Here is a 21,555-nt window from a genome sequence, read left to right on the forward strand (position 1 = left end):
TGATCAAATATGATCAGGCTAGTGCATAGATCAGTGCCACACACTAGATTTTGGGCGTATTTTGGTCTGTTAGAAAAAAGTGCCTCCTAAAATTTTAAAGGAAGAAAGACATATATGTACAAAATAAGGGTTGATACAATGAAGGGATGGAAGATGACTGTAAAGATGAAAATTATAAAAGGTTTTATAAAAGGACTTGGTAAGATAAGTTGTTTGAAAAAAGAAAGAAGATTTAAGAAAAGAAAAAAAAAAGGAAAAAGGGAGAGAATGTGATCAGGCAGGAGACTAGAACAAAGCCATACACTAGTGATTTAGGGTATATTTTGATCTGTTAGAAGAAACTGTACCTCAAAATTTTAAAGAGAGAACAACTTATATATATATGCCAAAAATAAGGGTAACTACTATGAAGGGATAAAATATGACTCTAAAAATGAAAAATGAAAAATGTTTTTTTTTTTTAAAAAGGGATTGATAAGATGTTGGTTAAAAAAAAAGGGGAAAAGAAAAATAAAAAAAAACAGTCAACAAAAATTAACTTTGATGAAATAATGAATCATGGTTAAAAAAAAAAAAAAAAGCCATGAATCTATGTGCAGTATTCCCCTAGCGCTGGAGTTCTCCCGTTCTCCTTGATCGATCAACTTGGTCTTGGCTTGCTGGCTGTTTGTGCTGATCTTCTGGGGGAGGGGCCTGTTGCTGTGGTTTCCAAATGTCTTTGCCGGAGGCGGAATTGCCCCGCCCTTGTCGGTCCGGGCTAAGGAAGCTGCTCCGGTTTGCTCTCAGGAGCTTTTGTTCCCTCAAGCTCTCCGTACAGCCTTGGAGGACCAGGGCAGAAATGGTGGCCTCCCAATCTCCACCCGGAGGAGCCGAGAACTCGGGGCCCCGCTCCTCAGTGTGCCCCCAGAGAAAAGCAGTCACTTCCGTGTCCCCGGTCTCCGGCCGCACCCCGTGCTCACCCGGCCTGTGACCGAGCGTTGCTATCTCTGGCACCCGACCCCGCGCAGAGTCTCCAAACCCAGCAGATCCCTGCAGTGCGTTCCCGCACCGCTCCTCCCGGGGGAGGAAGGGAGTCTCCCCGGATCTGCTGCTTGTTGGGTCCCTGCTGGAGGAGCCGTGCCCCGACTGGGCCGCGGGTCACAGTCTATGGCAACCCCGAGCTGAGAGCCCGCGACTCTGCTCCGTCTCTGCAGCCGGCTTCCCCGCTCCGATACCTGGGAGCTCTGGCGCACTCAGGCACCCCCGGTCTCTCTGTGACCCCGAGGGTCCTGAGACCACACTGTCCCGGGAGGATTCCACCCCCCGCTTAGCCACTGGAGTGACGTCCCTCCACGGAGCCAACTTCTAAAAGGTCCGATTTTGTGCTCCGCGGCTCTAGCACTTGCCAGAAGCGGCCGGCGGAGGCCCCTCCCCCGCCGTCTATCCTCCCGAATATCGCCTCGGATTCACTTCTCCGCACGTCCTACCTTCCAGAAAGTGGTCACTTTTCTGTTCAGAGAGTTGTTGCTACTCTCTTCTTCGGTCTCCTGTTGAGTTCGTAGGTGTTCAGAATGGTTTGATCCCTATTCAGCTGAATTCCTGAGACCAGACGAAATCTAGGTCTCCTACTCCTCCGCCATCTTGCTCCGCCCCCCCTCTGTAGGAACGCTTTTGTAACTGGAGGGCACAACATTTTGCAACGCTCGTGAGGGAAATTTATCCCAGGTTTGTTTTATAAGCATCTGAGACCAGGACCAGCTGTCACAAATACATATTTCAGGTCATATTTTCCCATTAAGTCATCCTTTGTTTATTTTCTTTAAGGAGTTATGCAAAATATGTTTAATCATTAGAGTAAATTTTTTAAAAAGCAAAATGTGGAAGTCCAGGGATGAAAATAGTTCAATAGTTTGTTTATTTTCAGTATTTTATTAAAGAGAATTTTAAGAGTTTGGTTTTAACAAATTTTTTTTTTCAGTATCCTTTTTTATTTATTTGTAAAGAACCCTTGGCAAGTTTCCCCAAATCTGGAAGATCCTATTTTAGGGCCACTTCTTACTGTTTTGCTCTGATGATGACACTTTTACAACAGTGAGCAATATATTTTAGCTCTTTGGACAGTGGAGATGTCATTTTCATAGAAACCTACTAAACAGTTTAAAAGCTTTATTTAAAAGAAATGCATTATTAATGTTTTAGGCATTTATTTCAAGATTGTGCCAAAAGGAGGGTTCGTTGTACAAATGTTGGATATGTTTATCGGTCTTCCATTTCTCAATAATTTAAAAGATGGCATAAGCTGTAACTAAAGTACTGTCTTTATTATTAAATGTAAAACCGGTGAAGTAAGGTAGTGTCTTTTGTGACGGGACCTGTTATTTGGCAGTATTGGTTTGACTGATGCGATCTTAGTTTTTCAAAGCTTAGGTGCTGCTGTTAAAAAGACTTGGTTTTGAGTGGAAGTGGCACTGATTTATTGCCAGTAGTCTACGATTTAACAAAACAAAACACTAAACTTTTGAAAGTACTTCTAAGTTATTGGTAATCAAAAAGGTTGTAAAAAAAATTCCTTAGAAAAAAAGTAGCATTGTATAAAACTTCTTACGTATTTGATTAAAATAAGGATATTTTCTAATGCTTCCCCCATGATGCAGATTTTGGTAATGATTCACTTGAAGTTTTTTTAACAATGAATTACAGAGTCTGTTTTTTGTTGTTTTTGTTCTATTTCAGCTGTTGCTTTTAAAAATGCCAAACAGTTTGAGCAAGCAAAAGATGCCTGCCTGAGAGAAGCTGTTGCCCATGAGAATAACAGGGCGTATCCTTTTCAGCCTTTACAAAGAAATTCCACAATTTGATGATTTGGACAGCAACTCATTATTTTCTTTTATTATAAATTTGCTACATGTGGACTACGATGCTATTAAATTAGAAAATGATTAGAAAAATTCTGTATTTCTAGACCCTAAAGGAGCATTTACAGAGACTTTTAATCATAATGTTCACACTGTTTTGCAGAGCTATATTTGAGAGTTTATTTCTGTTGTTTGTGCATTTGCTTGATGCTGATTTTCCTTGGGATGAAGTGAGGGAAATGCACAGGTGCTGAAGAATGAAGCAGTCAGCTCGGGTATTAGAAATGTATAAACTGCTCAGTAAATGTTTTTAAAATATAGTCTTTCTTAAGTATTTGAAAAAAGATTTTTAAGTAGTTTAAAACAATAAATTTTCCTGAGGTATTTTAAAACTTACTAAGTAAAAAATGTCAGTTTTATCTCATTTTCAAATTATGGTTGTAAATAACTTTGTATTGCAGTGACATTTTTCAGATTAACAGGCAATGGAAATAGCTTAAAAATCTATGTAGTGTTTTGTCAGTGTTTTTGTGAATTATGTAGTTGTGAGAGACAGCAACAGGCATAAAATGATTGCTTCATCTGTTTGTAAAATTTGTCTTTTGGAACAAACTAGGGCAGTTGACATTGTTTTTTAAATAGTAGATCTTTGGAAACTTGATTCAGTTTTTTTCCTTAATTTTGACTTTGTTACATCCATTCAGTCTTTTTCATGCTGCCAAGTAAGTAAATATTTTCCATATTTTCATGTATTTGGAGATTGTTTTAAATGTTGTTTTTCCATAGGTCAGTAAATTTTTCCTAAGTTACAAATCCATAAATAGTGAATTATTTTGTATTGATTTAAATAAAATCATCATTTCCATTTGTTTCAGTCTTTACCTGACCCTTAGAAACTAAGTCACTCCTAACTAAGTTATACAGTGTTTATATTCAATTTACCAAATATTTTTAGGACAATTTTCTTCCATAACTTATATGAAAGAACAAGTAAGTTAGAATCTTTTTTTTTTCCCTCTTTCTTTGATAATTCATAGTACTTGTGGAGAGAAATGGTCTTTCTCCTGCTTTTGTGGAGAGTATTTACTTGTTTCAAAACTTGTTAGGTTTGTCACATAGAAAGTCCTTTAACATTTTTGAGTTTTACTTAATTTTGCATCTGCAAAATAAAATACCTTTGGCTCAGATGTCTGTTGTTTCCAAGGCATTATTGCCCACAAAAATAAAAAGGAAGAAAATGTGTTATTAAAAGCCTAAAGCAATATGTAGTGCCTGAGCCAGTTTTAATTGACATAACTTCTCATATCTGTGGTAGAAAGTTTCTCCACCCCCTTATTTCATTAACGTCTCATCTGAGAAATTGTATTCTCTTTGCAGAGCTTATGAGCAAGCTGGCATGATGCTGAAGGTCAGTAATGTGCCACAACTGTTCTGTAGGTAAAATGAATTACTAACTACAGGGTGTTAAAGTAAATTTGTATGGAGGTTGAAAAGTCTCCTAGCTGTAAGGCAAGAGGTGCTAAGATTTCTTATCCAAAGTAATGCTAATTGGACCCGAGGGTACATTGTATGTGTCTTAAGAAGGGAGTTTTAAAGGTGAAATTTAAGAGTAAGTTCTGTAACCAGGAGAGTGTTGCTAGACAAAAAGCTGTGTGAGAGATTTCCCTACTTCTGAGAACTTCAGGACATTTTAATGTAGTAAAAATTTACAAATATATGTATTTTTTACTACCCTTGGGTTATAGAAAGAAGAGATTTTTGCTGTTTTTTAAAAGTTGGCATTGAAGAGAACCTTAGACCTAAGCTATTGCTATTTAATTCTGATTCTTATTGAATGGAATACATTGGCTCATGTGGCTGAGCCACTTTTCATATTTCTGCCTCTTAAAAGCAGGGTGGGAATTAATATCCTGTTGTGGTAAGAAAAAAACATGTACTTTATGACACTTTTTGACATTCACTCTCAAAGTATGCCAAGTAGCAATTGAAATTGAACATTTCCTTTCCATTTTTATGTTCCCTAATGTAGTAAAAGCTGTTTGAATTATTATAAAGCTTTGTTTTAAGAACTCACACTTAATTTTTATTTTTATTTTTTTTAAAGATTTTATTTATCTATTTGACAGAGAGAGACAGCGAGAGAGGGAACACAAGCCGGGGGAGTGGGAGAGGGAGAAGCAGGCTGCCCGCCGAGCAGGGAGCCTGATGCGGGGTTCGATCCCAGGACCCTGAGATCATGACCTGAGCCGAAGGTAGACACTTAACGACTGAGCCACCCAGGCACCCCTAAGAACTCACACTTTAGTAAAACTTATGTTTTTTTAAAATTTGTGACTTTTATAATCTTGCTGATTTTTTTAAGTGAGTATATGCTCATTGTAGAACATGTAGAAACTGGAAAGACCAAAAAAATGTTAGTAATGTATTTAGGTTTTTTTTCTCCTAGTTATTTTTCTATGCACATACATGTTCACTTATATACATACACAAATTGAGAAAATGCTCTACACACAGTTATCCTACACTTTACATTTAGCTTTTTAATGCAGATTTTCTACTGTCATTTAAAAAATTACTTTCATAATGTATATCAACAGCTTTAAGAATTTTCATAGCCAGGAATTCCAATTTTGTGACTCTCTTGTAAAGAAATAGATAGCAAAGATTTATGTGTAAAAATGTTTATTGCATATTGCTTAACAAAAATAGCAATTATCTAAATTTTTAATAATAAAATATTTAAATAAATTATGATGCTTCCTTATAAGAAACTGTTACATAGCCGTTGGAATAAAGCTTTTCTGGATAAAACAAATGTGCAACCAGATTGATATTAGGTGATGCAGGTCAGGTTATCAGCAGCAATTTCTTAGCAAATAGAATTTTTTTTATGGCCAAAGGAGCCAGGTTATCCGCCCTGACCTTCTGTTGTCCCAGTTCCCCCTGAGAACTAGGAAGCTCCCAGATGGCTCTTGTCATCTTGGTGTACTTTGTGCCTATTATTAGGATACATTCCTTTTAAAGTACAAAAATGCTAGAACACTATAATATATAATCCTCACAGCTTCAGTTTATATTCTAACAGCTGTGCTAAGACTTGAGTCTTCATCAAAAGATATTATTTAGACACAATTTCCATTCCTAGTATCTGTTTAATTTGAGGATTTGAAGGTACTACTTTGAATGAAGGAAAAATAAATCTAGTGGATAGGGGACAGGACAAGAGAAAATGCTTTCTGGCATGCTCTCGTATTTAAATTAAATGCCTTTAGACAGTCTTCAATGGCATTAGGGGTCCTGAGCTATGTGGCCCAGTGTTAATTCTGTGGGTTCAAATTTCCATCAGATTGTCATACAGACCTTCATATTCATCCCCCAACAAGGCTTTAGGAAGTGATGGTATGTAGAAGGAAGCAGAGTGGAAGACACTGCTTGTTGGAGCAACCTCTGGCTCTGTCATTTTACAGCTGTTAGATTTCATAATCTGGGGGCGCCTGGGTGGCTCAGTCTGTCAGGCGTCTACCTTCAGCTCAGGTCATGATCCCAGTGTCCTGGGGTTGAGTCCAGCATCTGGCTTCCTGCTCGGCAGGGAGTCTGCTTCTCCCTCTCCCTCTGCCCCGCGTGCACGCGCTCTCTCTTTCTCACTCTCTCTCGCTTGCTCTCAAATACATAAAATCTTAAAAAAAAAAAAAAAGATTTTGTATCCTGTTTGCTCCACAGAAGCAGTAAGGTGACTAAGGCACACAAACCACTAAAATAGGCATATTTTTATTTTCTTCTTGATGATTTTGGCATGCTACAAGACCATGGGGAAGAATATAAAATAGTGTAACTTTTAAGAAGGCAGCCCATCCTTTTTTACTCCATAGCTAAATAATAAAGTTTTATGTGGAAGTTACTAAGAATGAGACCAGCAAGTTTGTTATCCTAAAGGATTTGTCAATTCAGTGAGGGACTGAATAGTCAGACTTGAAAACAACCCTGGAGCTGTCAATATGGAGCCTACTTGAAGATCTACTATGGCAACCCTAAGAAGAAAATGTCTGTAAACTTTATGTCTAGCTTTTAAATGACTTTTGTTCCTTTTTTAAGAAGAGTTTTGATTTGGTGATAATAGATACAAGGACCACAGGATGCTGAGACCTATGATTTCATAGTAACACACAGAGTTCATGTGTTGGTGGCACTCGTCTTGGAAGAGGTCTGCAGACTCAGATGAGCTCAGGGCGTGGGGAGTGACTGGCGTGCCCAGGTGTGGAGGGCAGTCAGGAGTGGGGAGAAATGCGGCCACTGCCAGGAGGCACCATGCCTCCAGGGACAGCTGCTGACAGTCCCAACCCATTTTTGCCATGTGGGAACCCGAGCCTGCTGATGCCACGGCTTGTGATCTTTTATAAAAGTAGGAAGCCATAGAACAGAACCTTTGTAAAAGGATCTGATTTAAAACTACTGAAGCAAGATGCAATTGGAAATGAGGTATAGCCCTTGAGCTGCCAGTTTGCAGCCTTTGGCATAAGCTTCATTTGTAGTAGGGACTCAGTAAATGCACAAAAAATTTATAAATCTTAGAAAACAGTCAAGAGCAAGTGTTTTGGGTTCTACCATTTGTAAAGTTTTTCTGAAACTCTAAAGTGGTGATGAACTCTTTGTAGAAATTCACTGATACCTTTTTAGTTTAGTTAAAAGAAGCTTGATGGGGAAGAATAACCATGTGAAGGCATTTTGTCTTAAATATATTTGTTGTATAACATTTTGAATCATCTACCTTCATGAATTAGGAATAAAATGATTTTCAGATTGTTAATTCTGCATTTAAGTTGATGCATTTACTGATCTGTGCTGTATCCCTTTGCCTGAAGGAGATGCAGAAACTCCCTGAGGCTGTTCAGCTGATTGAGAAAGCCAGCATGATGTACCTAGAAAATGGCACGCCCGACACAGCAGCCATGGCATTGGAGCGAGCCGGCAAGTGAGTGTGGACACAGCTGTCTGCATAGAGGTCACTGGCTGTTTGTCTTCATAAAGTCCTTTGAAAAATAAGTTTTCTATTTCTCATATACGTCCCATTTTCTTGTCTAATATAGGCTTATAGAAAATGTAGATCCAGAAAAGGCTGTACAGTTATATCAACAGACAGCTAATGTGTTTGAAGTAAGTTTGAATTTGATTTTTTTTCCTTTAAGTATACTTAGAATGTTTAGATCCATAGCATGTAGGAAAACAGAGAAATGCTGTGACTGCTTTTTGAAATTTTTCTGTGCTCACAGTTGAACTGTATTTTTTTATTAGTTAATAAAATGGATTAACAGCTTTGGTATTTCCGCCCTGCCAGCTTGATCAAGTGCTGTTACTTGTTTATCAAATAACTATTGGGAGGAAAAAAAAATTCCTAGATTAAAGCAGCCAATAGTCTCTTTTCTTTGATTCCTTCAGAATGAGGAACGGTTACGACAGGCAGTTGAATTACTAGGAAAAGCCTCCAGACTGTTGGTACGAGGACGCAGGTAAGATTTCCAGAACTGTGTTCCTGTGTATCCAGGTAAACCTCCAGTCCACATTTGGAGCTGTGAAGTAATTTGGGGAATGGCTTGTTAATCTTTTTGGTGTAAGACATAGGCATACCAGGATGCCTAGTAGAAAGAGTGATGTCTACAAGATGGAATACTGAATTAAATATCAAAGGATTTGCTGTTTTGCTAAACCGATGCCAAAATGTATCATGCCTCATGCTTTTATTGGTTAGAACGTGGCTCAGCAGCCTCAATGAGAGCAGTTTTCCTGATACGTTATTTGGTTAGGTTATAATGTGTTTTTCTGGAGGAGAAATATCTGCATAAATAACAAGATACCCTAAGTGCTCACCCATGAAAATTGATAGGTTCTCACCAAATGTGTCATTAAATAGGGTGTTTGGTATTTGTTTTTTCATCCTTTGAACATTTGACTTAAGGCATAACTGGATGGACCCCAGAAACCTAGAATCCTATTGGCTTTTCCTTTGTTTTTTACTTTACCTCAATTTAAACTTAGTAAACATTTTCTGTCATTAATAAGATTCTGTTTGCCAAGATGTTGTTTAGTGGTATTTAAGGTAAACACACTTAGAAAACTATAAGTCTGAAGATAGATCTTTTCATTAAAATTTGCCTCTAGTTCCCCAGTGACAGAAAAGACACAAGATAATTTTGTGAAGGAACCAAAAAACAAATGACTAAAGAATCTATTGACCCCTTTCTGAGATTGAATTTAATGTCTTCATGGAGACTACAGATTCTAAAATATAATTCAAACAGGCTTAAAGTAACATCAGAATAAATAAAAGAATTAATAACTCTTGCATGTTGGTATTTAGATGGACTACTTCATAAGACCTTCTTTCACTGATTCAGTTTTTTTGTTGGTCTAAATGGAATAGTATTTTTATTTTGCTTTTAAATTAGGACTTTTGTATTAAGCCATGAGGCAGAATTTAATTTGTACATATCAGCCTTGGGTCACTACCTTTATTTTTCTTAATTCTCTTGGCTTCCTAGAAATGCAAATGCCTGGAACGCTAACTGGCAATTCTCAACTTATAAATGGTTGTATAGTAAGTTCACGTTAGTCCGTGAAAGTGTTTCTTTTTTTTTTATAGATTTTATTTATTTATTTGAGAGAGAGAGAGACAGAATGAGCGAGGAGGAGAGGGGGAAGCAGGCTCCCTGCTGAGCAGAGAGCCCAACATGGGGCTCAATCCCAGGACCCCGCAGATCATGACCTGAGGTGAAGGCAGATGTTTAACTAACTGGGCCACCCAGGCGCCCCCTGGAAGGGCTTCTTAACAGAACCAGAGCTGTTTGTGGTGATAGTCCCAGGTGTTTCCAAAAAGCTGAACTATAAGATAGTATCTAGAGCCTGACCCTTTGAGCAGGGCCTCACACTTGTAGAAACAGGGAATGGCACCCTGGGCTCTACTCATTCTAGGGCAGACAGGCACGTTCTGGCACACTTTCACCTCCTTTTCTCATCCAGTCCCCTAACAGTCCTCCCCCACGCCCCCAGTGCCTTCTTAGGGCCCGAGGCTCCTTAACCACTGAAGGCCTACGAAGCAGAAGTTGGAGGTAGGGGCAGAGAGTAAGCCCCCCCTCTGTGTAGACATGGGCTCTGCTTCAGCTTCCCTAGGGTCTTTCTGCTTTTGCATCTGCTCTCCTTCTGTTTTCCAGACTGAGATTATCTAAAGCTGGGTTGTAGCTGGAGTAGCAAAGGGGAGGAGCGGGCCAGGACCTCCCCAGGAGGGCAGCTTTGCAGCGTTTTCCAGCTACATAGGCATGTTCCTCTGGAAAGCTCCACCGTTGAGTAGTAGTCACTATCATTCGCAGAAGTTACTGGTTGGTTGTGATGTGTGTAATGAGAACCGTTATTCTAGAACAAATACCAAGTTTTCTTCACAGTCATGGACGGTGGTATGGAGATGCTGGAAAGGTGGACATTTATAAATCTAGGGCAACCGGTACTTCTTTTATTTGCTTTGTTTTATTGCTTTTTTCTTTCTTTTTAGTAAAAATGCATTGGAAAATTGATAGTATTTCATGCAGTGTTTTAAACAAAAATTTTATGGAAATAATTTAAGTTATATAATGATACAAAAATTGATTTAAATTTATTCAGGAATGTTAAGGAATTTGGTATTTGAAAAGTACCACTGGGTATGGATAGCATGAAAGAATTAAAAGTCAGCTGTCACAGTAGTGCTATCGTGAATTTTTGTAGTGCAGGGTGAGAAAAACCTGGAGGATTTTTTTTTTCTTTTTTTTAGATTTTATTTATTTATTCATGAGAGAGAGAGAGAGAGAGGCAGAGGGAGAAGCTGGCTCCCAAGGAGTAGGGAGCCTGATGCGGGACTCGATCCCAGGACCCTGGGATCATGACCTGAGCCGAAGGCAGATGCTTAACCATCTGAGCCACCCAGGCGCCCAAACCTGGAGGATTTTTATTAGTAGAAAGATAGCTGGGAAAATTTATGTGATATTTGAATATTTTGAATATATATTTTCGTTATAATCTGAATTGGGGCTGCCATTTGTTTAAAAGAAAATAATAATTTTGTATGTTTATAAAAATAACATCTAATAGGGTATAGCATGCAATTTTAAGTTTTATGTTTGTTACATTAAAATAATATGCGTGTATTTTTACAGTAACATTTAATCCTAAGTTAACAATAGTTTATATCTTAGTATAGCAAAATTAAATAACCTATGTAATATGTTTGTATTAGTCTCCTGCTCTTCCCCCATTTCTGGAGAGCCGTAATTCAGAAGTGAGTCAGAGTTAATTAGGTTGCATCTGTGAGGCCTTAAATCAGTCCCACACCAGTGCCATTGTTCCCTCCTGGAAAAGGCCTTTCCGGTTGATCTTAGCAGGGAGACATACATTCCTGTGCCTTCCAGAGAGGTTCTGTGGCAGCTGAGCTGGTTGGCAACACTGTGTGGTTGGCACTCAGTGAACCACATCCAGAGTTTTCCAGAGCTTTGTCATGATTCCCAACAAGGAGGAGAATCTGACTTCTCTGTCATTTAACCACCCCCCCACCCCCACCTGACTCCCCACTTCTAAGGCTCTCAGACTCCTACCAGTTGAGTGAGACAGTCACTACATTCTAAACTCAGGGAGGCCTGGGTATGTGTTTGTGGAGTAGGTACTAGTTAAGCATAATCACTAGGTTTCTGTCTCGCATAATTTTGTCCTGTCCATTTTGGTGCCAAGGTTTATTGGGGTGATAAGCTTAGTTGGCAATATGATGAATTGGTTGAAAAATTTTGTAGGTAGTTAAAAATATGTTCTGGACTTCAGGAGGCAGTTGGGGCCAGAGGAGGAGTTTTGAGTCATGGTGAGGGAGATGACCATTGAAAGCTGGGTTGAGTGAAGTCCTATGACAATTTCCTGTTGTATGCACATAATTTTTGTGGGACTTACAATTTATTTTATTTTTGAATTACAGGAAGATAAAAACAATTTATTCTCTTTTTAGCAAAACCAAATGCATTTTATTTTGTTAGGAGTATTAAGAATTACCTCTGGGTTTCATTATAATAACTTATGAGTAATTTCCTGGATACAGTTGAAAACAGTTGGCTTTATATGTCAATTTCATGGACCTTTAGCCAAGTTGATCGATTTTTTTGATTACATATAAATACACAGTATTTCTCTTAGATGGCTGTTTTGCTAGCTAGCTTTTAGCACATGGAAATGCTATTTTTATGCCAAGGAAATAAATCATGTGGGAAGAATGCAGCCTTTATAGTTAAATATGTGAAAACCTTAAAACATTAAGATTCCTACTAGAATGATACAATGTGGATGTTATGGTCACCGAATGTTCTGGTGTAATGTTTTTTATAAAATAGAGTCTGGGCTAAGCTCATGGTCATAATTACAAATGATACAGATAGATAAAATCCCCCATATTAATTTCCTTTTCTATATGACAAATAACCACAAACAAACCCAACAGCTTAAAACAACATCACTTACTGCCTCACAGATCTGTAGGTTAGAAGTCCAGGCGCAGTATAGCTGGATCCTGTGCTCAGGGTCTCACCAGGCTAGACTCAGGGATCTGGTATGACTGCGATCTCATTCTCGGCTCACCGGTTGTTGGCAGGATTCCTTTCCTTGCAGCTGTAGGACGCACACCCATGTTTTCTTGTTAGCTCTTGGCAAGGGGCACTTCTCAGCTCTAGAGGTGCTGTGGCCTGTAGTTCCTTGGCTTGTGCCGCCTGGACAGTTTATAAGATGGTAGTTTGCTGCTTTTTCAAGGTTGGTGAGAGCACGTCTCTCTTGACTTTCAATCTCTGGTCTTTTAAGTGCTCATTGATTAGGTCAGACCCATCCACACATTCTCTCTGCTTCACTTGAAGTCAGTTGATGATTAGTATCCTCACAGGACTGAGTTCCATCATATTCAGAGGTTGTGCCCACATTTCAAGAGGAGACTATACAAGGAGTGTATATGAGGAGCAAGAATCTTGGGGAACAATCTTAGAAGTCTGCTACCATGCCCAATTTATAAACTGGCTTTGTTCCCAGAATTTAGCAAGTTGATCTTTGGAAATTCAGAATGCATTTCTCCAATGAGCCTTATTGTATGAAGTAGTAAGTTACCAGGGCATGGCCCACAAAAATTCAGTTTAATTCATATGAGTTAAAACAGGCCATACTGTGTGTGTATGCACGTGCACAGATCTTTTTAAAACATAATTGTTAACATACAGAAAAGTATAGTATAACATTTTTATATTTTAATTTGGGTTACAAAACAGCTTTTTCCCCCACTGCATCCTAACATGCAGATTGCTTGCCATTTTGGCTTTTGGGGTGAGAGAGATGGGTGAAGCCTGCATACTTCCTTCAGATACAGGTTAGATGCCAGGAAGAGAGTCTTGGGACAGGGGCACGATGCACCTATCTGAAGAGGTGAGGAGCTGCTTAGGGTGTGCTGGGCTTGAGGCTGGGGGAGGGGAAAGGTGAGGGCTTTGGAGGATTGGGGGAACAGTGTTAGCGATGCCTTTCCTCTTCATCCTTCCACCTGAGTGGGATGGAAGAAAAGGAAAATGGGTGAGAGTTGGCAGGAAGGACGTTGTCTTTGGCTCACTGAGGCAGCAGTGGGGAATATGGTAGTGAGGACGGAGTAGGAGAGGGAATTCTCCAGCAGGCAGGAGGTGCTCTGGGGGTGTCTGGATGGCTTTAGTGGAAGGAAAGAACTCTGGGATGATTAAATCGGGGCTTTTCTAATGCTTTTCACAAAAGCTTGCAGAGAGCAGTTTGTTGAATTGGTTAAGATACTCATTAATGGATGATCTTTACCAGACTTAAACTACTCTGTTTGAAGTAACCTATCCTTAAGTTCTTCTGCTTTTTGTCTGTCTGCATGATGCATGAATGGGCAAATAAAAGAGTTTAAAAGATAAGCCAGATGTGCAGAGCTCATGGAAACTTTGTGGTAGAGCAATTGCTAAATATGCCTGATACCTTCTTGCTAGAATCTCAAATAGAAAAGTGATCTCTGCTTTAAATCATTTAGAGCTGCCTTATTTGACATTTCTTTGTTTTGTCTTTAGGTTTGATGAGGCAGCACTTTCTATTCAGAAAGAAAAAAATATTTATAAGGAGATTGAGAATTATCCAACTTGTTACAAGGTATGTTTTGAAAGTGCTTATTTTTGGCTTTATATTTGTTAATTTTTCATATTGGTGTAACTATATACATAATTCTGCATTCCATGGATATTTTAAAAAATAATTTTGACCAAGATGGAGTAAGCCCACTATAGTCTATCTTTCCTGCTGATTACAACTAAAACTTCTGGACAAAATACAAAAACTTCAGAACTCTGAAAAATAAGAGCAAGAGGAGTGAGCACTTGGAGAAGTAGCTGGTGCGGGAGTGGCTTTCCCTGTTTCTCTTGTGGCCTTGCTTGAGAGAAGCCCCCAGTCATGGAACAGATGGTGCAGCACCCAAAACGCCCAAGGAACCCATCTATCCGAAGTTTCTAACTGGAGGGACTGGGAAAAGCAGCCCCATTGTCTTCTTCTTGTTTCTCCCCTGGCTTTGCTCTGAGGTTGAGCCCTAGTCATGGAGCAGTGGCTGTGAGAGTGGTGCAGCAGATAAAACACCCCAAGAGGCTGAGTCTCTTTGGTCAGAGGAGCTAGGACAATGAGCTAAGAGCAAGGAGAAAAACTCAGGAATCCCGAGTGTGGGTGTGAGCAGGTGCCTGGGGTTACTCTCCAGCTCTGCGTGTGGCAGACAGACCCAGAGCAGCAGAGCATAAGCTTTGAGAGCTACAGTAAGGTTTGATCGCTGCCCAGGATTCACAGCACCCTTGCAGGGCTCTTGCTTGGGGCCGAGCCGCAGCAGGGGGCAGAGGCACTAAAGACTAGAGCCACTGCCCACCATGTGCGGACAGACCATGCATCTGAGCCTGACTGCTGGATTGCCTGCTGAAAACCTTCACATTCTCCTGAGAATTATAGGAGAGTCTATGCAGCAGAACACCCACAGCGTCCAGGATACAGTCCCAAAGCACTCAGCATAGGAAATAGGACCAGTTCCCAAGAGAAGACAACCGGTGCCAACCCAGAGATGACCCAGATGTGGAAATTACCAGGTCACGACTTCGAAGCCGCTATCTTAACTGTTCCATGAGGTGCAAAGGTAAACAGATGAATGGACAAAAGAACTGTGTTTTTGTTTTATTATGTTTTAAATAGAAATTAAAAATGAATTAAATGAGAATTTTGGAACTGAAAAAGCAAATGTCTGCAGTAAAATACTGGATGAACTTAATCTGATGATGGAGATGATAAAGATTAGTGAACTTAAGGACAGATCAATGAAAGTCATCTGAAAAATAAAGAAAAAAGATGGAAAAACACTTTTTGAAGAGCTGTTTGCCAATAAGATCTTATCAGTCACATCTTTGGTTTTATTAATGCCTTTGTTGGCGTATAAATAGTATTGTTCCTATTATCTAAAGTTTTTGTTCATTCACCTTTTCCTGTTATTTCTTTAAGAATTCCAAAGTATTGTGGAGTCATGGGTCCTGCTTCAAGATTTCCCTTTTCAAGATTAAACTTACATAGTTACGAGACTTTTTTTTTTTTTTTTTTTTTTTTTTTTAACAACGTGTGGTACTTGTGTTCTAAGTTGTGTTATTCAGTGTGGTCCTCAGACTGGCAGTATTGGGACCACCTGGGAGCAGAGTCTCAGGCTTGCCTTGGACCCCGCTAAATCACAGTCTTCATTTAATAGGAGCTGGAGTGGTTTCTGTGCACAGTAGAGTTTGGGATATACTGCTTGCCTCAGTGTATTCTCTCTCGCATGTGCCGTGGAAGTTACTAAGAATTTATCAATCTCTGTAGGCAAGCCTAGACTCTAAAAATTAAATTCCAGATGTCAGGAAATTGACTTTACTAATAAATAGATGTCAGTTTGGATCATAATCCCCTCTTTTGTTTTAGAAAACAATTGCTCAAGTCTTAGTTCATCTCCACAGAAATGACTACGTGGCTGCTGAGCGGTGTGTCAGGGAGAGCTACAGGTAAGGTGTTGGCAGCCCTGTCTTGACTTGCAGTGTCAACATTTCTGTTTCCCAGTGTAAGATCACTGCTTAGACAGCTCTTGTTGGCCGTGAAGCTAGTTTTGGTTTTTAATAAATTTCACAGTGGTAGGAGGACTTACCTACCATTTCAACAGGATTTTTACAAGTTGTGATCTTTCCTGGGTTTTTCTCCTGGGGATTTCATGGGAGTGAATGACTGGAATGATTTTGTTCCATTTGCCTCCTGAGAAAAAAAGAACCAAAAAAAGTGGAGAAATGTTCTCAGATTGCATTACAAGAAGATCATTTCTTCTTGGAGGTAGTTAAAATAAGTGGTCCAATCGGGGCACTGTTGACATTTTGAGCTGCTTAATTCCTTGCTCTCGGGCCTGTCCTGTGCATTGTGGGATGTCTAGAGCATCCCAGGCTGCTAGCCACTTGTTAACAAAAATGTCTGCAGCTATTGGCAAACATCTGTTGGGGGTGGGGGCAGAGGCAGAACCCCCGGGGGCAGGTGGAGACCTGTGACTCGTGCTTGCTGTAGCATCCCAGGGTTCAGCGGGAGCGAAGACTGTGCTGCGCTGGAGCAGCTTCTTGAAGGCTATGACCAGCAAGACCAAGACCAAGTGTCCGAGGTCTGCAACTCGCCGCTTTTCAAGTACATGGACAATGATGTAAGTGGCCTTTTGTCCTTCTTCTTGATAGGTGGAGGCTTCTAGATTTTTCTCCTATGGACTTGTGAGATTTCCCCCTCTTATTTTTTACCTCCAGCCACTGCTTACAAAGGAATGTGGCTTTGGCACTGAATTTCACCATAGGCTTAGAAGGCTGAGATGTCAGCAATGTGGCTTTACAGCCATTTTTCCAGCCATCCAGTGGTATTGACTGTATGTGTATTTTTTAATTGGGCTCCATTTCTTAGCCTCTCCTACTACCCCTTGACCTCGGTAGTTGCTTAGTTTAAGTGTGTTTTAGGCTTCACTGTCTGAAAGGGGCTCATCAGGTAGTGGCCTTTGTAATTGGATAGACTTGTCGGAGGCCCACTTCTGTGACAGCTGGTTGTATGATAAAGGTTAGTAATTAACTCTGTAAGCCTCCATTAACTCACCTGTAAGCCACTGGCCCCTGTCTTGCCAACCTGTCCCGCAGAATAGAGTGGTCTGCATGTGCAAAACGGCCTTACACACTGCTGTATTCAGAACCTGAGTGTTACTGGCTTTCCCTTTTCACTAGATTTCTGAGCCCCTGTTCATGTGATTTGGTATCAGATCAGCTTGAGACCTTCAGGTTTTTTTTGTAATGATGTATGTAGAAGGAATCTATTGTTTTTTGTTTTTTGGGTTTTTTTCCAGGTAAAGTTTTACATAGGCTTTTGTAAGTCTGATTATTTTTAAAGAATTTGTCGCTAGCTTAACTCTTTTCGTTTACTCAGCAGATCTTTATTTTGTAGGCACTGTAGGTATTACTTAGCTGAGTGTGTCCCGATTATCTCCAATTCCTAAGTGTGACGTGTAACTGATATTTTTACCAGTTGTGTACCTGCCACGTCACAGTCACAAGCCATCTGATGGCAGAGAAGTATTGAATTTTGTTCTGGTTGTTTTTCCATCTAAATGGTAGTATTGGTTTTCCTGAGGAAGAAAATGAGGATCTGTCTCTTATTGATAGCTACTCTTGACACGTGGCATATTGAGATTCAGGTTATCTGGCTTCTGAGAACATGCTTTGTCATTGACAGTATGCTAAGCTAGGCCTGAGTTTGGTGGTTCCAGGAGGGGGAATCAAGAAGAAATCTGCAGCACCACAGGCTAAGTCTGAAGGCGCCACGGCCCCCACAGCGGAGGAAGACGAAGATGAGTACGCAGGAGGCCTGTGCTAGGACCTTGCTTTGCCACAGAAAGGAAGAAAAGTGTCCTGACGTGCCATTCATGGACTTGGACCTTGTCTAAGGGGATCCAGACTTCTTTGCAGTAGTGGTTTTGAAAATGCTAATAAAGACTCATGTTTAGTCATCATTTCCCTAAGTACCCACTATGTGAAAACACTTCTTTCTCTTTCCATAAGAGCCTTTCTAAGACATCAGCAGGAATTAACAGAAAAATATACTGTCACATTTTAATACAGTTGATTTTTAAATTTGCAAGCCACAAATTATGTTCCAAACAAAAGGGACACTAGGCATAGAAATTCTTTTCTCTTGGGCTTTTGTGATTTATTGTTAGAGAATTTCCTTTGTGTTTTATTTAATAATTGCTGCTAAAAGTGAAGTTTACTGAGTTAAACAAAGTAGTATTTTAAACTTTTGTTTTGAAAAGGAAGTTTATCCCCATTTATATTAGATACATTTAAATTATCAAATCTTTAAATCTTTTCAGAGGTAAGACGGGGACAGGATGCTCTTTGGAGCCTTACAATATTATTTAGTCCAATAAAAGGTATGTTTAAAGTCTTATGTGTAAGTTGAAAGTTTTGAAGCTATAGTCAACTCTAATGAGGACTATTGTGCATTCTAACAAAGAGGTAATATTCCCATCAGTCTAGAATATAGACCTTTGTTCCCTCCGAAATAATTTCTGATTCATCTAGAGCTGCGGTGGGACAGTAACATGGCACGGGGACGCTGTGTATACCGCAGACGTGTAGCTGAATGGGGAGAACTGTTTCTGAGGTACTTCTGTTGAGAGGACTGAGCCGCCAACATGTCAGTCCTTGTAGGTAGTCCTAGAAAGCTATTTGTGAAGCATTCCTTTTTCACCCATGCGGCTTGGCCCCATCTCCAAATCTGTTCACTGAAGAGAGGCACCCATTAGCAGCAGTGTGCATTCTGCAGGCAGATGCCACCCAGAGTGGTCCCTGTTCACGCAGCCCATCTGCCTTTTCCCAGAGCCGGCCTTCTCCAAGTGCAGGTGCACATTTTGCTGCTCCCTGAAGACACCAAGGCCCATCCTGATGTCTGGTTTTAGCCACAGCTGTTTCTGAGGGAGAAGAGGACTTAGCCAGGATGGCATCCTCTGTGCACTTGGCTGGGGGCAGTGGGAGGGTAGAAGTTGTTATTGAAGATCTGATTTAAAACACCCAACAAATTTAATGCTTTGATTCTTCAACTTACTTGCATAGTTCTGCAGTAGCAGCTCATTTTCAGTAATCGTGTGGAGACGAACTTTGAACAATCTCAGCGAGGCTGTACTTAGACATTTGTACTGAATGGCATAGTAATACTTCCGAGAGCCCGCCACTGCTGCTGGGCCCTTTATATCCAGTCAGAAACTTCGGGAGTCTCGTGTTCATGCTCATGTGAGCTAAGCAACCATCTGTCTAAACAGATTTGGCAGCACTTAAAAGGTATTTTAGACCATTTGTTTATAGACTACATTACCCATTACAGCCTTGGAAAAGTTAAGTGTTACATATTAAAAATGAGGAGTGATTCAGTGCATTCTGTATCAGCAGGGCAGCTGACCCTTAACAACATGAAAGGCTCTATTTCTTTCAAGTGCAGCCTCTTCCCCCGACCCTGCCACCCCTCCCCGTCCACACTTGGGAACTAACGAGCCGGGACTTCGGGATATTTCTTTGATGTCAGGGTTATTCTGTGTGGTGTCCAGGAAAGAGCCCTCGTTCCATCTTCCTGCATTTTATTTTTCCATGTACAGAAGTCTTTATCCTGAGAGTGTGGTCAGAAGTGGGAAACGTGTGTTTACAACAGGAAAAACTTTTCCAGAACTCGTGTCATCACTTTTACCAAAGTGGAAGCCTGCATGAATATGCTCAGTGTTCTATTATATTGTTAAGTGAAGTCAATCTAGAAATATATTTAATATATTGAATTTATTTGTGCATATGCAGAATATGGTATTTGTGTATGGAATCTGTGCTTCCTATTTTTTCCAGTTCTTTGATGAGTAAATATTAAATGTGTTGTTATGGAAATGTAGATTATTGCTTCTATGGGGAAGATAATTATGAAAATAAAACCTGAAACTATATAAGTATGATTTATTACTATTGCTCATTTTGCTTTGCTTATTTCCTTTTTTCTGAGGACACATTCTTAATTATTTATGTGATTCCAGCTATATTACACAAGAATGATATTTTGTTCTCTTAAGTTGTATGTTCTGTTCTTTGGGAGTCAGGTAAGTACCTCTAGGAGTTTAAACTACCCGAGCTTTTTAAGATACTGATCACCCAGTTACTATAATACTGTACTACCTGCTACTTGGTGAGATGGAAGATTTTATGCATCTTTCAAGAGGATCATTCTTTCATTAAGGGAGATGAGGGAAAGAAGTGCATCGCTTCCGGGACAGACCACTTATTGTGGAGGACACTTGAGTTCCCTTTCCCCTGCCACTCAGGACCGTAATGGTCCCTTGTCCATCCCTGATAGTGGGAGCCATGGAGCAGAGCCCTCAGGTCACCTGCGATGCACCTGGAGCAGGAGTGAAATCGGTTTCCAGTGCATCTTAATATTGTTTGGATCCTTCATTGCTCCATGATCTCTTGGAGGCCGACCTCTGCCTGCCTTCAGACCACTACCGGGGGCTCTGGACCTGGGGGTGTAGTGGGGTGACAGCCCAACATCTCCCTCCTCCCTTTGGAAACTGTGCTACCTTTCAGCCCTGTGGTGGGCCCTCAGCGGTCATGTTGAAACACTGTGTCCACACCTGGCCACAGTGGTTTGGTCCCAAAGTTGGCTTCTGACTTAAGCTGAGCAAATCAGGGTTCATTCCCTCCCAGAGAGGGTGGGATTTGCTCTCACTATCCCGGCTGCTCTCTCTTCATCCTGTTTTACTTCCTAGCACTTCTCAGTACTTGAAATTATGCTATGTATTTATGAGTTTATTATCTACAAATGGTGAATAATATGTGAACTCCATTAAATTAAAATACGGCCTCCATGAGAGCAGGGCCTTCATTCTCTTCTTCACCTGTGAGTCTTCCGGAACAGTTTTTGGCTCATAGTAGGAATTAAATAAATATTAATAGATAGCATGAACAAAAGCACTCAACAAATGTTACTGTTTGCTTTTACTGAAATTGGCTGGTTTCCGGTCCTGCTCTTTGTCACTCTTAATGTGTCTTAGCCAGTACTTACCCAGGGCTTTTCAAACCGAACAGGTGTAATATTACTAATTTCATGAAAACGTTTTTTAATTTACGGGCTTCTTTGTTTTCCCCCTCCATGCCTAATTTAGAGGGATAGAACATAGCCTGCTAGATATTATTAGGCTAAAGCACATGAGAGACTTAGAGATGTGCTCTGAGGGGGCGCCTGGTGGCTCAGTCACTTAAGCGTCAGCTTTCAGCTCAGGTCATGATCCCAGGGTGCTGGGATCGAGTCCCATGTCGGGCTCCTGGCTCAGCGGGGAGCCTACTTCTCCCTCTCCCACTGCTGCTCCCACTTCTTGTATGTTCTAGCTTGTTTGCGCTCTCAAATAAAAATCTTAAAAAAAATAATGTGCTCTGAGAACTATGTGAGCACATGGAGATCAGTTCAGCTACCTGCCTTCCAGGGTATCTTGGGTGATTTTCAGGCTACTACTCCAGATACCAGAGCCAAACCATAATGTTGTCTTATAGCTTGAAGCTGAGATACAGTTTGGCTTTGATTTCCCCGGGGGTGATCCATCAGAGGG

At 40.3% G+C, this 21,555-nt stretch overlaps 1 protein-coding gene across 1 annotated transcript; it reads left to right on the top strand.

The window, feature by feature from the left end:
• Positions 1–2,715: 2,715 nt before the first annotated feature.
• NAPG (NSF attachment protein gamma) lies at positions 2,716–19,905 on the top strand. Its single transcript, XM_025886513.2, has 10 exons — positions 2,716–2,797; positions 3,539–3,556; positions 4,212–4,242; positions 7,694–7,803; positions 7,919–7,985; positions 8,268–8,338; positions 13,937–14,015; positions 15,837–15,916; positions 16,461–16,590; positions 17,655–19,905. Exons 3-10 carry the CDS (start codon positions 4,231–4,233, stop codon positions 17,793–17,795), a joined length of 690 nt encoding a protein of 229 aa, XP_025742298.2. The 5' UTR covers positions 2,716–2,797; positions 3,539–3,556; positions 4,212–4,230; the 3' UTR covers positions 17,796–19,905.
• The last annotated feature ends 1,650 nt before the right edge of the window (positions 19,906–21,555 follow it).

The sequence above is a fragment of the Callorhinus ursinus genome, unplaced genomic scaffold (assembly GCF_003265705.2).
Source record: "Callorhinus ursinus isolate GAN/ISIS: 27379988/994484 unplaced genomic scaffold, GSC_fseal_2.0 scaffold11, whole genome shotgun sequence".
NCBI classification, from domain to species: domain Eukaryota; kingdom Metazoa; phylum Chordata; class Mammalia; order Carnivora; family Otariidae; genus Callorhinus; species Callorhinus ursinus.